The sequence below is a fragment of the Ovis aries genome, chromosome 2, assembly GCF_016772045.2.
Source record: "Ovis aries strain OAR_USU_Benz2616 breed Rambouillet chromosome 2, ARS-UI_Ramb_v3.0, whole genome shotgun sequence".
Taxonomy (NCBI): domain Eukaryota; kingdom Metazoa; phylum Chordata; class Mammalia; order Artiodactyla; family Bovidae; genus Ovis; species Ovis aries.
Genome location: NC_056055.1, coordinates 157,724,261 through 157,741,432, shown reverse-complemented (window position 1 = coordinate 157,741,432; position 17,172 = coordinate 157,724,261). Strand labels below are relative to the sequence as shown.

The 17,172-nt window shown below is 39.7% G+C and overlaps 1 protein-coding gene across 5 annotated transcripts in view; it reads right to left on the bottom strand.

Moving 5' to 3' along the window:
- CACNB4 (calcium voltage-gated channel auxiliary subunit beta 4) overlaps positions 1-17,172 on the bottom strand; it is a 276,636-nt gene that overhangs the window by 27,511 nt on the left and 231,953 nt on the right. For all 5 annotated transcript variants that reach the window (XM_042243867.2, XM_042243864.1, XM_042243865.1 and 2 more), the window contains 3 exons: positions 10,171-10,280; positions 4,497-4,648; positions 2,350-2,445 (listed from right to left, as the gene is read on the bottom strand). In XM_042243867.2, the coding sequence (XP_042099801.1) occupies positions 2,350-2,445; positions 4,497-4,648; positions 10,171-10,280 (358 nt within the window). The remainder of the gene's footprint in view (positions 1-2,349; positions 2,446-4,496; positions 4,649-10,170; positions 10,281-17,172) is intronic.

Sequence of the window (17,172 nt, the reverse complement as noted above, 5' to 3'; positions counted from 1 at the left end):
ACATGACTTTGTCAACAAAGGTCCATCTAGTCAAGACTATGATTTTTCCAGCAGTCATGTATGGATGTGAGAGTTGGACTATAAAGAAAGCTGAGTGCCGAAGAACTGATGCTTTTGAACTGTGGTGTTGGAGAAGACTCTTGAGAGTCCCTTGCACTGCAAAGAGATCCAACAAGTTCATTCTAAAGGAGATCAGTCCTGAATATTCATTCGAAGGACTGATGCTGAAGCTGAAACTCCAATCCTTTGGCCACCTGATGTGAAGAGCTGACACATTTGAAAAGACCCTGATGCTGAGAAAGACTGAGGGCAGGAGAAGGGGATGACAGAGGATGAGATGGTTGAATGGCATCACCGACTCAATGGAGATGGGTTTGGGTGGACTTCGGGAGTTGGTGATGGACTGGGAGGCCTGATGTGCTGTGGTTCATGGGGTTGCAAAGAGTCGGGCAAGACTGAGCGACTGAACTAAACTGAACTGAACTGTCTGCAGTGGCTTTATAGCCCAAGAAGATAAAATCTGCCACTGTTTCTACTTTTTTCTCTTCTATTTGCCATGAAGTGGTGGGACCAGATGCCATGATCTTAGTTTTTTGAATGTCGACTTTTAAGCCAGGTTTTTCACTCTCATAGGCATTTTCCCTAATAAATCTGGACTTTGAATTCACTTAAGTGTCTGCTTCTCAGAAAACCCAACTGATATAACTACCCCTAGAAAACTGTTCTAAAAATTTAAAACAATAGCATAGTTCCTGTCTTTTGGTAGCTTCTCAGTTAAAGGTTTGCTTCCTCCACGTGGGATGTATTACAGGGACTGAGTAATACACTTCTATATCTGCTCAGTACTTTAAGCATGGATTCCATGTGTGAGAGAACTTCAGTAGTCAGCAATGTGAAGTTGGACTTCTTTATATAGCATTCCAGACTCTGACCTATCAAAATCATCTGCAGGCAGGTAACCATGTTTGGGTGTGTGAACAGGTGGGTTGGATTGTGACGGAAGGAAACTGGCTTGGGTGCCAGGAAGATCTAAATCTAACCTTAATTTGCTGTGTACCTTAGGGAAATCACTTAACCTGTCTGTCTTCAGTTGACTCAACTATATGATGGGGATGATACTGCTTAATTTACTAATTGTGAGGGTTAGAGATAATCTAGGTAAGGCATCTAGCACAGTGTCTGGCCCATTGTAAGCGTCCAATGTGCTGCCTGTATATCCTGATTCTTACCCTGTAGTCTTATTGCCTCTACATCATTTCATTCATTCAATATTTATTGTGGGTCTACTATGATAGGAACTTGAGACATAACAGTGAAACTGACAGGCACAGATCCTCACAGAGTCTGACAGGTCGGCACATCACAGTACAAAGTACATCCAGAAATTATAACAGAAACATTTAGATGCTGCTTATTACGTGCAAGGTACTGTTCTAAGAGCTTTACTATACATTCACTCACTGAGCCTTTATATCAATCCAACCAGATATCTGCTCAAGATGAGATAACTAGGGATGTGATAGACTTGGGTAGATTTGAACCCAGGCAGTCAGCTTCAGAGTCTATATTTTTAACAGCTACACTGTTGCTTCTCTAAACATCTGAATTAGATTTTATGACTCCACAGATCATGAACAATCCTTACATAAGTATATAACAAAACCTAGTGAATTAAATCAGTAGACAAACACTTATTTCCTTTAGAGAAACATAGGCACAGAAATAGTAAGTCAGCTGAGCAGGTGTAGACACTGGTGACCCACATGGCACAGTTACCATCCCCCAACCTCCCACTTCCTCACTGTTTGCTCGGCTTTGAACTCAGCAGCTGTTCTCTGGCAGTGGCATTAGAAGAAAAATTGTTATAATACAGTTTTTCACCTTACTTAGCCTTGACCTTTTCATCTGCAGTAACCACAGGGCTCTTCTAGTTCTAATAAATTCTCAGTTTTCGGTGTCATAATCTTTTATGCCTATCAGAACTTTCTAGCAGAAAAGTTAAAGTCAAATCGGTGTGTTTTATTTGTTGTTTTCTTTTCATAAAAGCATCCACATGACTGCATTAAGTAGTTTGCTGAGTGTCTGCAAGGCAATCAAGGTGGCAGTAAGGACATTGGACCCCAGACACTTAAGTTCATTTCTTATTACGTGGCAGACATAACCGAGCTTTGCATGTCTGGGTAGCCAAAGTGACAACAGTTTGTTCCAAGAAATCCTTTAGGTTTATGACAACATACCATTATCATGACCATTCTAGAATAAAAATGACAATGCCAATATGATAAAAACCCACCAGCCTCTTCTAACTAGTCAAGAATGATTAAGACCAAAAAAGATGATTGTACTTACAGGGGGGCACTGTGCAAGTTTATCAGCTGCTACCAGTTGAACATTTAAGTGTTTACTTTGAGACTTTCCTCTAGATTTAATCAACCGCTGTAAAACCTGATAGAAGAAGACATGAATCTGAGATACTATCAGTAAGTTGAAAGAAAACCAAGTAAATCAAGACATCTTTTTCAGAGTCTGTTTAACCCTGAGTATTTAATAGGGAGGAAACACAAAATGACAAGTTTTGTATACATGTAAACTCTGTAATGACATCATTCAATTACATTGGCTTTCAGTTATAGTGGATTTGATATGTCCATCCTATTCTTGCTACATGTGAGGTCTTGGTGGGTTCCTAAGTACCCTTCCTAGATTTTATCCAGAGATTTCAAAATGAGCCCTGCAAAAATGGAGGCACTGATCTGTACCAGATCATTTATGTCCAAATTCAGTTGAGTAGCATTTTGGTTCACTATCTTGATGTCTGATCAATATCAGAGTCACTTATATATTTGACTCTCTTTATGTCATTGATAATTATTAAGGCATCCAGTCTAATCTGACATTAACAGGACAATTTCATCTTCGAAATCTAGGCAAAACATTTGCACTGGTATATTGCTACATATAAACCAGTGATATACCTATGTCTTTTGGGACACTGCTGTAATTGCATTTTTCTATCTACTCCTCTTTCCCTTAATTATTTTTTAGCAGAAATAGGATGCTTCCTCAGAAACAGTACTAATCTATGAGGCTCTATGATACCACAGCACATATATCCACGAGGGGACCAGTTCCTGCACTAGTGGACTCCCTGGCAATTGGGGCCAGAAGGTTGAACTCTATTCCGCTGCAGTAAAGGGTGTTTGAATCCCCTTCAGTTCTGGATCAGCAACTCTAAGTGGTCAAAGTCATTTCACTCCATTCTAATGATTGCCCAAAGGTCCTGGCTTGGTCGGGACTCCAGGCTCACCCTGCACAGAACCAGTGCCTGGAGAGATGGAAGTCAGAAGGGTTGGGAAGGGCACATGCTTTCCCTGGGAGAGGAGACTACTGGTCTGGTTCGAAGTCGAATACGCATTTAAGTAAGAAAATGAACTCTTGGAGCCACTGGAAAGAAACTGATTGTTAAGGTAGTACCTCCCAAGGGTATCCAATTCATATTCACTTTTTAGAACATCAAGTTTTTAAAATTTAAAAAATCCAAGTCAAAATGGACCAATTTAAAAATAAATAAATAAATGGGTATATAAAAGTTTGTAAGGGAAAAAAGGGACCGATTTGAGGCTGTCTCACTTTTATTTTTATCTCCCCTATTGGCATAAAGATACATGGCAGATACTCCATTGTGCTTCATCACAGAATAATGATTTTCCTTGAAGGATTCTCCAGGCCAGAATACTGGAGTGGCTAGCCTTTCCCTTCTCCAGGCTAACGTTTCCCTTCTCCAGGGGATCTTCCCAACTCAGGGATCAAACCCAGGTCTCCTGCATTGTAGGCAGACTCTTTACCACCTGAGCCACAGAGGAAGCCCAAGAACACTGGAGTGGGTAGCCTATCCCTTCTCCAGCAGATCTTCCCGACAACCAAACCGGGGTCTCCTGCATTGCAGGTGGATTCTTTACCAGCTGAGCTATCAGGGAAGCCCTGAAGAACCCAACCTAAGCATAAATGCACAGATCTATAAAGTTTCCACCAGAGATGTTATACAGTGATGTTTGGCTTTAGATTTATGGTAAATATATGTGTACTTCTTGAACTATTTTCTCTCTCAGCTGAGGAGATAATATAGGTGATATAAGAATCAATTTTACCTAAGAGATTTACCAAGATAGCACCTAAAATCTCTGAAAAGCCAGACTTAACTTTTTGTCATCTTTCCTGTTTTTTGATTTTTTTTTTTTTTTGCTTTTTATTATATTCTTGCATAACTGCCTGGTTTGGGAACCACACAGACAGTGAGTTTCTTGAAGGAATAAATTATTCTTTATTTGCTATCTCAAAACTTCAAGAACCTGTACAGACCAGGTGAATCAAAAACAGTATTCATTAAAAGGGTCTTAAAAAGACATTTTCCTTGCCACAAACAAAAATGCACAGAGCGAAGAGTGTTTCAAAAGAAACTGACCTTCTAAATCTTAAGACAGAAATGAGCTAATTACCTTTGGAGATGAGACTTTTACATGAACAATAATTGGTGCTAAGGAGGTCTTTATAAGTTGTGCTGGGTGATTGATGGTGTCTGCATCAAGAACAACCAGTTGCAAAGATCTTGCCAACTCAAAGATTCTTTCAATTTCACTTTGCACTTCCGCTAAAAGGAGAAATAACAAATAACAGGTCACGGTATTTTTTATTAATTAGTTCCTATATTTAAAAAATAGTACCTGTTTCAGATATGTTAGCCTACATTGCAAAACAGAATATTTTGAATTTTCATAGTTCTGTCTAACTTAAGATCTTTTCCAAAGAGAGATGGGTTTTGAATTTTACCCAAAACTAAACAGTTGGTGGAAAAAACTGAGATGGTGCACTGGATTTGCTTCTTACACTCACTCTAATATTTAGCTATTGACATAGCTATGTTGTTTTGATTGTGATTTTGTTCTAAAGAACTTTACTTTTAGCTCTAGAAGCTGAAACCACATTTTAGGAAGCCACCAAAATACAGGTGCAGAGCAACATCACATGGAAAACAAACTGCACTGAAATATGTCTACCAATCAACAGTTTACAGGTTAATATTTTATGGATATGTTTTTATAAAGTCATGCAGCTCATCTGTTCTGACTGATATGCACATTTTTGTATCCTTGTTAAATGTTCTGGGCCTACTGTTACAATTAGCCTATTGCTAAGTCTTCACTAAGTGCTAGGGCCAGTGGACTTATTCTATGGCATAATTATCTTCAGTATTAAAAAAATACAACTTAACGCCAATTAAAGTGTCACAATACATTTCGATGCAAATCTACTGGGCCAGGTGTAAGAGCCAACTGACCTGAATTTGTGCATGAATCTGGTCAAATGAAAGATCTAGTTATTTTCAATGTTCAAAGCAATCTGGCTGTTGTTTAAGTAAAAATTAAGCAGATTATCTGCAAAACATAATATGGATTTCTGAACTATAAAAGCTTTTTGTAATATATCTTCTTATAAATCACCTGATTGATTGATCATGTCCAAAATCTGAATTAGTCTATTTAATTTTCAGAGAGATGATCTCGTTTTGCTTTTTGGTTTCTTTTGGCTACAAGTATGACCTACCAATATTGTAATCTTGTCTAAATTACACAGAGTAGACAAAGGCATCTAATTTAAATTATTTCAAAGATGGACTAGGAAAAAGTTGATGTCACTCTAAATATCCTCATTGAAAAGGGTATGTGCCAGAATCTCATGATTTGCTTATTCAGAATAAACACAAATTTATGTCAATCACCAAAGAGACCCCCTTTTTTACTGAATAGACTGACAGGGTGTGTGGGATCATGAATGCTCAAGTCTATCATGTAACTATTTTCTAGGGCTCCGCATAATAGCATAAAATTCTTATAAAATTCTTATTTCCCACAAAATCACTGATGTTTAATGCATGATCTGTATTAGAAGTATGAATTTAAAGAGTCACCAGGACCCAGTAGAAGCTATTCAGTTCAGCTTCTGACTCACAACATGTTCTTGGATTTCCTTCCTGTAATGGGTTGAACTGCATCCCCCCAGATTCCTATGTTGAAGTCATAACCCGCTGATACCTCAGGATGTAACCTCATTTTTGAGATAGGGTCTTTATAGAGATCATCAAGTTAAAACGAGGTCATTAGGGTGAGTGTTACTCCAGTACAACTGGTGTCTTTATAAAAATGGGCAATTTGGAGACAGGCACACACAGAGGAGAACCCATGTGAAGACGGATGCAGAGACCGGAGAGATGCTTCTATAAGAGAGGAATGCCGGAGATTGCCAGAAAAACCCCAAGAAACTAGCAGAGAGGCATGGAAGACAGTCTTCCTTACGTTCCTCAAAAGGAAGCAATCTTATGGATACCTTGGTCTTAGATTTCTAGCCTCCAGAATTCTGAGGCAATAAATTTCCATTAAAAAAAAAAGTCAACATATCATATTATCCAACACCAATGGCCTGAAAGATTTCACGTTACTTTGAATGGTGACTAGCTTTCAATATAGCAATGTAAAGAATATGGACAATTTGGCTTATTTGCAAAATTCTGAAATACAGTCTACATTTATTAGCAACAACAACCTACTTGTCCCTTTTTTCCCTCATATGTCAGAAACAGAAAGATTTTTTTCCAGAGGAAATGTTCGGAAAATAAAGGCTGTTTTTATTGTAGTAAGTTTTAGCTGTTGGGGTGTGGGTTTTTTTGTTTGTTTGTTTTCCATTAAACTGTCACAGTTGAATGTAACTCCTGGCCAGAACTGTACTAAAACAAGGTTATACTGCTTTAAGCTTCAAATTTTAATACAATGTTTTCTGATGTAGCAAAAAAGGCAGTGAGGCAAAGTAGATTGCCCTGGAGCAAAGAACCCTTGAGGCACTCGGAGTCTCTGTGTTAATAATTCAGAGATACTTGGGCCTCATTTACTTTGCACCAGCAATGAGGTAAGTGTAATGTTTTGGGAGATTTTCTTGACTTCATCCTTGATGTTCAGCTTGCAAGGTCTTAGTTCCCTGACCAGGGATTGAACCTAGGCCCTGGACGTGAAAGTGCTGAGGGCAGGCACACCTACTGCTTAACCAACACAAAGCCTGGGCCATGGGTATCAACAGAGAGGTGTTGGGGCAGAGCAGGCCAGGAGGCTGCAGAGGTCCACTCTATATACTGGAGTGGGTCCAAAACTTGAATAATATGTATAAGGAATACAATAAATTATACATGTGAGAAAGAAAGTTATTATCTACATAGCCCCTTTTCACCCACACTGCAGGGCTTGCGGGATCCTAGTCCCCTGACCAGGGACTGAACTCAGGCCCTCTGAAATGGAATCACAGAGTCCTAACCCCTGGACTGCCAAGGAATCCGCTCATATCCTTCTTTTTTTGTTGTTTTAAAGAAAAGCTTTAACCAAACCCAACAATATCTTGACTACCATGCTGATTCCAGTCAAAGCCTTGTAATAATATTATTCCAGACAAATGAACTCTGATAAGTCATGGACTAGGATCCTGGGAAACCTGAGAGAACATTTCTCTAATAACTCAGCTACAGCTGGTCTGGACTCAGCTCTTATAGCAACCCTGTCACCTGTGATCTTTCTCTCATATCTAAATGCTTAAGCTATGTCAATGGCTCTTTGTGGCCCCAAATGACATTTTCCAAGGGAAGTACCTTGGAACACTAATCTCATGAAATAACAAACACAAAGAAGGGGATTTTCTACAAGGGAAATATTGCATTTATAATAGCTTCTCTTGGAATTTCAAACATGTATTACCTTCTTTATCTTCAGGTCTCTAAGAAGTCTTGCAGCGAAGAAACCTGACAACTATTTAATCCATAAATTTCAAATTTATTTGACCATGAAAAACATACTATTTGTATCTTTTAAAAAATCAACATTTTGGGACTTCCCTTGTGGTCCAGTGGTTAAGACTCTGAGCTTCCAATGCAGGGAACATGGCTTTGATCCCTGATGGGGGAACTAGGATCCCACATGCCATGTGGTAAGGCCAAAAGAATAAAATCAACATTTTGTGGGATCTATTTTGGAGGTCTCTTTAGCAAAGCATACTAGAGCCCTAATATACTGGCCTAAACCTATTTTTACAGTCTCTTCTGTTGCTCTCAATTCATGCCCTCCACTTCCTTTTTCTAAGCATGATCTGCAAGAAAAACCACTTATTTCTCAACCACATATTGTTTCTATGTCAATGCTTTTGTACATTCTTGACTGCCTTAAGAACCAGCTCAAAAAAAAAAAAAAAAACACACACACACAAAACTGTAAAGTCTTCTCAGATACCTCTTACTCCCTGTTTTTCTCTTTACACTTTTAGTACTTTGCTCATAATTCCATCATTACACAGCATTTTAACCATCACTTCCTTTTTTCTGTTTTCTTACCATGGGTAAGATAGTTTGTCTTAGTCCCATTTGTACTTCCTAAGTCTGGTGTAATGCATGGCAGTAAAAAGTGTTCAATAAATATTTAATGAAAGAATCTACAAATATGTATCAACAAGCAGACAAAAGGGCACAAGTGGCTCACAGAGTGGTTATTATAAGATGTTGCCCTTAAATTAACTGCAGTGGTTGTGGCTATAAGACTTTACAGAGTGAAAACGAAAACCAATGAACTGATATCTGCCTTGTTTCTTTCTCACTATTTACACTAACCCCCCTCCACCCACTCCACTGGCTCTGACAATAGGTGACTACATAGATTATACGGGATGACTTCAAAGGGAAGGAATGGGTAAAAGTCAAAGGCACTTTGAGGAGTGAAAAGGAGGGTGGAAGATAGGAGAGCAGATGCTTATTTGAGAAATCTTCAATCTAACTTGGCATCCTTGCCAGTCATGATATATTACTTTAGTTAGTAATCTGATTCATCATCACCAACTCTGCCTTCATCATCCCTGAAGGTCAAAATACTGTGCCTTTAAGAGTGTTTCACTCTATAATGTTGAAGGCTTTAAATAGAGAACTAAAGAAGGAACCCCTGATGTTTGGGATCCTGTTCCCACAGACACACAACTGTCGCATTTGGTATGTTCAGCATTCTTTCACAAAGCAGACCAGAATGTAAATGCAAAAGAGACTTATGGGTGGACTGCACCACTCTGGGCCATCACAGAAACCACAGACAGGCTTTTGAGAGGAGTACTGTGCTTCTCGGGCAGCCTGGACCCATTCTGTGGTTGGTGAATCCGTCCCCCGCAGCCCTGCTCCTGTATGGCTTGATGGAGCTAACCACGTATATTAGTGTTTTTGCTTCTCCATCATGGTGACTTTCATGATGCTTTCTGACTGGTGTACCAGGAAAGATAAGTTTAAACTCCTTACGTACTGTTAATGATAGTTGCTACATCCACTTAAGGATGTGACTATTCTGGGTACCAGCTGGCAGCAGAAACCACACTGAGAACACCATTATCGAGCTTTCTTCCAAGGATCTGAGAAAGGTGGACATCTCATTTGCTTTCAAGTCAGCTGTGACTCAGGTAAGACAGCTGTCATTAGCCTCATTGAGAAGCTTGGGTAAAGCAGGGATGGGTGGCTTCGTGTGCTGAAGTGGTAACATGAAGACAGCCTCTTGAGGATTCTTCCCACCAGACTACTAATTAGCTAACTGACTGGAGCTGAGACAGAGAAGGATCAGCTGCACAACTCTGCTCTCTGCTTTTGTACGACTGGCCTTCTCGTCAGTTAATCAGTGCTTCTCCATTCAGAATGGGGAGCAGGGACTTCCCTGGTGGTCCAGTGGTTAAGATTCCACCTGCCGATGCAGGTTACTCAGGTTCGATCCCTGGTCCAGGAAGATCCCACGTGCTTCTGAGAAACAAAGCTGGTGCTCTAAAGCCAGTGCACCATAACTACTGAAGCCTGCCCACCTAGAGCCTGTGCTCTGCGACAAGAGAAGCCACCACAATGAGAAGCCCTAGGACCACAACGAAGAGTAGCCCCTGCTCACCACAACTAGAGAAAGCCAACAAACAGCAACAAAGACCCAGAGCAGCCATACATTAATGAATAAAGGAAAAAAAAATTAAAGAATGGCATCAGAGTAAGCTGGAAAAGCTTTCACAAATGCAACACGTGTCACCCCGGTCTGAAAGCGCAGCTTGGAGAAGTAGCACATTTGAACATCTTACCTAAGCTGGACCGAGTGTTCGAACGTTCAATTATTGCTCTCTTGCTGGGATTATTTAGCACAGACCTCTTAGCAAGAGAAATGTCAGCTGTCACTCTTGTTATTGATATCCTATGAATAGGAACACAGAACAGAACAAACCAGTAAAAATGTGGTGGGGCTCTCCAAGCGATTTATAACCACAGTACTTAATAACCACTTTACATACTATAGTGCAACCACAGGATAATAAAACATTGGCCACAAGTATTTTAAATAGGCTTTGGCTAGCATTAAAATACAGCAGAGCAGAATGGAGGAAGGTTTTTGGCTATTCAACAACAAAAACTCCAGGAAGAGTGCAAACTCTTCCTCCACTATTGTCTGTCTTGCCGGATTCTCCTTATAGTACACACCATACCAAGAGGGAATCAAAACATATAAATAAACCATATTCTTTCTAGCAAGCAGCAATACAATTTCCCCACAATTCATAGCTGATTTTCTCTTGAACAAGACCTTCAGGAACTGCACAGTGCCTCAGTGCTTCTGGTCAAAGAGGAAAATCCTCTTCATTTTAATCATCAAAGACAATCAACCAGTTGGTAGCTGTGTTGTATTCCTGGTGCTCAACAGTCAACTTATGACACATGAAGCACTTTGCCACAGGCCCGAAGGAATGCTTCATTTCTAAGAATATGAAAAATATGGTTTCTTTTCTACAGGCACAAGATTCTTTAACATGTTTGCATATTACTTTGAATGCATATGGTGGACAGAAATAAGACACTATTGCTGAGGGCAATGTGAGGATTGTGCCAGGATTTCCATAAGTTAGAAAGTATCCTGCAGTCATGCAAGACAAGAATAAAGCAGAGACATTGCCAATGAATGGAGACAGAAGTCTATCTTGTCTGTGGATATGATCTAGCAAATGAGAATCTCTGGAACTTACAACTTTCAAGTTCTTTATTTTAGGCTGGGTTTGCTCAACTTCAAACTATCATCTATCTGCAGAATGCAAAGAATGTCTCTCTAAGCCAGCTACTGCCATCGTGGGCCCTTCCTCATGCTTATCTTCAGAGCTTAGAGGATTCCAGAAAACAGACAAGGCCCCTTCCCTTTTATACTCACGCACTGTTTCTCCCCAACTTTCAAGCTCCTCTAGAGGGTGGAGCAAGGAGCGGGTAGAGTTATCCACAATTGAGTCCTATGTTATCTTGCACCTATTTAGGGATACTGTCAGCCCTCTCAGGAGACTCCTCACTTGACTTCAGGGACCTGAATCCTTGAGGAGAATTTAAGACAGTCCTCTTTGGTCAGAAATTATTTCTTTAGAGTAACAGGCTGTGCAGAAAAAGTTCTGGTGCCATTTTAAAGCAAAGTACTCTTTGTTGGTTGTGTTGGATATATAAGCTGCAGATGGTGAGGAAGTTTAAAGCATTTTAATTCCTTAGAATTTTTCAGGCCCTAATAAATTATTTGAGGCATCTTCAGACTGTCTTCTGTGGAAACCAAGAATTTTGTGAAATATCTCAGGTCACTGAGAACATCAAATGGGGGCCGAGTTGGCCAGCAGGGGCCCATCTTTCCCATGCTTAATACCAAATAAACGCCTCTGCATTTCTGTTGGGGCCTTACCTATATTGCAAAATACTGGTCTGTACAACTTCTTCATTTTATCAAGAATAAAAGTGAGACATGGGGAGGAAGTTCCACATGGATCCCCAGCGTCTAAGAAGGTCTAAAGCACAGGCTCCCAAGCTCTAGGCCAGCACTTAGTCACCAAACTCATAATTCTCTTACAGTTTCAGCTTCCTTATCCAGCAACCCCGAATCTCCAGATACCAGCCAAACCATCAAGAGTAGATCTGGGCCACACAGAATGATGGCCACTTTTTAAGTCAGGTTAAAATCCGTGGAGCCCATATCTGAGTCTCTCTTACTCAGCTGGCTGCCGCATTTGAGGCATGAAATCTCATAGTCAGTCGTGGTCAGAGCTCATTTTACCTACAGAATAGGATTTGCCTGTTTATTTTTGTGTTTCTGGTGTCTTTGTTTGCAGTTTTAAGGATGGAGTTGCTGATTAGAAAAATACAATCAAGTTCTAGAGCATTTCAAACATATGACTGGAGACAAGTAGCTTGGTGTAGGGGCAGAATTCAGCCTTTTAGAATATTCACTTTTAGAGGACAGAGGATCCAGATTCTATTCTGCTTAGATGAGAATCAAATCTTCTAGTTTTATACTAGCCAAGTAGTGACCCTGGTTCTTAGAAGTTGGAGGGATTATCAGCAGATGTGCACTCTTATTTTTTTCTGGGTTTTAACACACTTTTACAAAGCCATTTTCAAATATATATAAAGTGTTTAACCAAGAGGCAGAATAATAACACACAAACAAAAGTCAGGAAATGAAAACTGCTTCATGTGTTCTGAAAACAAAAAAGGTGTGGACAATAAAAGATTCTTTTTCTTTTTTTTATTGGTCAATAAAATACCAGCTAATTTGTTGTTGGTGGTGGCTAAATTGTATCTGACTCTTTGTGACCCCATGGACTGCAGCACACCTGGCTTCCCTGTCCTTCACTAATTTGTTAATGTGTTATTTCTTAATAAAAATACATATGTAGAAAAGAGTTTAGGAGAAGACAGACACAGTTCCAGAAACCCTCCAATAAGACAAAGTAGGAGTTTCCATTTTCTATGCAAAGATGCTTACTATTATCAAAATCAGACACCAAATCCAAACTTTTTGTTGTTTAAAAGGCTCCCCCCCCCAAAAAAAAGGCTCCCCAGTAAAGTAATTACATTCATTAAGTGCTACCTAGTTTATATACTTTTTTTTTTACTTAAACTAATACTCTTTCTACTTCTTTTCTTGATATACCTTCATATCTTCTAGTGACTTAATACTTCCATGTATCTTTGATATACATCTCTAAAAAGTTCCCTTGGATACTTCTCTGTGACACAGTGTCAGTAATTACTAGTGAGGGATGAAGGATGTTCAGTTCCCCAGCAGACTGGATATATATAAATCTGGTAAATCTGAATCCTAGTTGTTACTTATTTCCGATTTGGAATCCCTCATAATTTCCGCACTCCCATCAGTGCTGAGTTGTATTAGTTTTCTGTCTTATCTATGGAAAGACATTACTCCCAGGTGAGACACATTCATTCAAAAATAATTAGTATTTCCAGGTTGATAATAGAAACTAAAGATGCTTTTATACTCTATCCTTACCACATCCAATATGTAACCCTGTTAGTATATTAATTTAAAAAAAAAACAACTCTTATTCTTCACAAAGGAAAACATTCCAAAGGTCAGACAGCACACTGTCAGGAGAGGGGAAGGAATGGAAGGCATACATGGACCTGGGGAGTCTCTCTGGATCTTCCTCTTGCGGGCTGCGTGACCATGGACAAATCATGCCATTTTTTTGAGCATCAGGATGATAATTAATAAAATGGTGAGAGTAGTTCTGCCAGACTATCTCACAGGACAGTCACTAGGAACCCATGAGGCAATATCTAAAAGTGTTTTCTTAAATACTCATTCATAGTTACAGCATGAACTCTCCCATTGCGAGAGTCCATGAAACTTGCATATACTTTGAGGGTGGGAGAATAAGGTCAGACGTGTTACAATCAAAATCTGCTAATTTAAACATTCATATGTGGTGTGAGGGGCTCAATAAATTATCTCGAGTGCTCGAGTGTCCACAGATGAGTCTGCATTTGAATGGAGAGTAGGAGGAGCTGATAAGAGAGTGCTACTGGTTACGAAACAGAAGGCACTGTATTGTTCTTTTCCATTTGTCGCCTACGATTACAAGTTGTTTTCATTCTTCCATGTCTTGGCTGCTTTGTGATAGCATCAGCTGTTGCCATTTCCTTTCATAAATAAATACTACTCCTTTGATTCTCCCTCAATTATATTTTTAGCCTCCTTTCTTTAAATTCTTCCTAAAACCTTTTTTTAAAATCATGCCTTGGCTAGTAGCTTCAGATCCTATTTGTATGTTCATTTAGGATTTGGGGCCATAATCATGTTGGTTAGTTACAAAGTGTCCTATAACTGCCATAGAGCTGATCTGATTCAGTTGTCAAAAAGCCTAAAGTTACAACTTTGTTGGGATTTGAAATGATTAGCATAGGTCAACACATTGCAATTGGTTTGACTGCTTGCTGTTCAGCCTGTGAATGGTAGATTCAACCAGCTGAACAAACCTCATCTGAAAGGATGATCCCTGATGAATGTTTGTGGTGTGAAATGAAGAGAGAAAAGCTCCATGCCATTGTGCATGCACCGTGCCCCTGCCAGGCTGGTGCACTGTACCAGCTCGTTAGACTCATTCACTTAGTTTATGACTTGTGCATAGGAACTATCAGGATATCCACTGTCAGGAGAAGGGAAGAAATGGAAGGCATACATGGAGCTGGATATCCACATGTACAGGGGTTCCCTGAGGAAGCATCCAGTATCGTGCTTTTCATTCTTTCTTACATACATTCTAGTTAAGCCTTGAATTTATTAAGCAATGAATCCATTAAGCAATGAATGACAATAAAATTGTAAAATAAGTAGCTTTAAACTGATTCAGATCATTCCTGAGGTATCATAAAAGAGTAAGTATATGATTCTGTAGGAGACACTGTTGGTGTTTAATTCAATTTGTTGAATTATTTTTTAGCCAAGAGCTGAAAAACAGTACTGAAGAAGAAAGACTTTTAGGCAGTTTCTTTTTCTCTTTTGGCTCTTTCTGAAAAAGAAATTATCCTATTTTGTCTACCCTACTGCATTCATAGCCAGTGAAACATGGAGGAGGTTTCCATTAGAACATGTTGTTTATGCTGTATTGCTATGCAAAAGCCCGCTGTGTAATTGTTCTCTTGGCTGGTTTCAATTAAAGACTATTTGTTGTTTTTTCTCCTTTTATTAACTGGTGGAACACAATGCAGCAGATTGTCATGGCTCAAAATGTAAGGATATTCCCCACACAGCAGACATGTCAGAGTCATAGTGAAACTACAAGCACATTTCTTTTTCCTAATCAAAGTTTCCGTATGCACCAGTGAATGCATTATTGTTTTTCTGCTGCAGTGGCCTCTGCTAATTTGAAAGCAAGCCCTCTCTCCTACTCCCACCTTTATTATCTAGTTTTCTCAAACTCTGCCATACATCGGATCTCTCTCGGGCAGAGTCTCTCTCTAGCCGTTTCTTCTTCTGCTGCTGCTGCTCCTCACATCTCTACACCCTCTGCTGTGTGTGCCATCAAGCACCTTGGATCACTTGGCACTGGAATTTTAGTTCTATTTCTATTAAAATCATCTTCAATAGTGTATGCTTGATGAATCAGGTAACTCAAGCTGATAAATCTCTGCTGTTACAATTAAATGCACTTCCTCTCTCTAAGTCTGAAGATTGAGGAAGAACCTCAGCTTCTTTATTCTTGAAGGCAGTAATTAAGTCAGTCACTTTCTCTTTGCTAAATTACAATAATTACTTCCTTCTTTTCCATAAGGTCCTACCTTGCAAACCTTTACTAACACTGCTGTTTATACGGATGTTATGTGGGGACCAAAACAAACAGAAATTTAGACTGCATGTGGGATGGCATTTGTTGAGCTCAAGAGCTCTTGTGGGGCCACAGGATGAAGCACTGCTCAGAACTTCCTTAATTAAAGGCCCACAGGTTAAAGCCATGTGACTCTAAGCACAACTGAAGGAAGCCTGCTTGACTGAGCCAGGCATATCAGCTATTAACAACCCAGGGAGAGCTGCATGAAGGTAAGGGTCATGGCCCCTGTCATCAGAGGGGAGGATCAAAACCAAGGTTAAGTTAAAAAGCCAGACTTCAGCTGTTTCTTTGCAATGCCTTTTTAAAGAAGTAGATTCCAGTTACTCAAAAGCTACAAACAGAAACAGGGTATCCATCTGCCTGTTGTTTGACTTAAGAGATTAGAATATAAGGACTTTTTACATTTCCTTCCAACTCCAGTAGTCTAGTATTCAGTACTTTTCACTTGTTTTCTTTGAAATTACTTCATTCTCTGTCTATCTTGTTTAAAGAGAGAGAGAGAGAGAATAGGATACACCTATGGCTTTCCTATTAAACCCTTGTGTCCACTAGATAAATATGGCAGACTGCTATTTGTTCAACAAAATCCATTTTCTCTTCCTCCTGGGCACATTCCTAGCTTCCTTTGCAAGAAGGTGTGGCCACATGTCTAAGTTCTAGCCAGTGAAACGTGAGAATGATGTGAACCAGAGAAGCTGGTTCACTCCTCTCCCTACAGCTGATTGTAGAGATCAACCCCAGGCCAGCAGTCCCAAATGATGCCCAGGACAAACTTTCTTTCCCATCCTTCCCTTCTCCATCCTACCCACCTTCCCAGCTGGGGAACACCTGCCTCAGACTGTACAATGAGTAACAGTAAGTTTCTACCAAGTTTGATTCATTATACATTTTGGGCTCTATTTATCAAGGCAATCTAGCCTGAACTCTGACCAGTGCATTCTTTTGGCAAAACATGTTAGCCTTTGCCCTGCTTCACTGTGTACTCCAAGGCCAAATCTGCCTGTTAACGCCAGGTATCTTTTGACCTCCTACTTTTGCATTCCAGTCTCCTATGATGAAAAGGATATCTTTTTTTGGTGTTCGTTCTAGAAGGTCTTGTAGGTCATCATAGAACCATTCAACTTCAGCTTCTTTGGCATTAGTGTTTAGAGCGTAGACTTGGATTATTGTGATACTGAATGGTTTGCCTTGGAAACGAACAGAGATCATTCTGTCATTTTTGAGATTGCACCCAAGTACTGCATTTCAGACTCTTCTGTTGACTATGAGGGCTACTACATTTCTTCTAAGGGATTCTTGTCCACAGTAGTAGATATAATGGGCATCTGAATTAAATTTGCCCATTCCAGTCCATTTTAGTTCACTGATTCCTAAAATGTCAATAGTATATTGAAAAGCAGACATTACTTTGCCGACTAAGGTCCGTCTAGTCAAGGC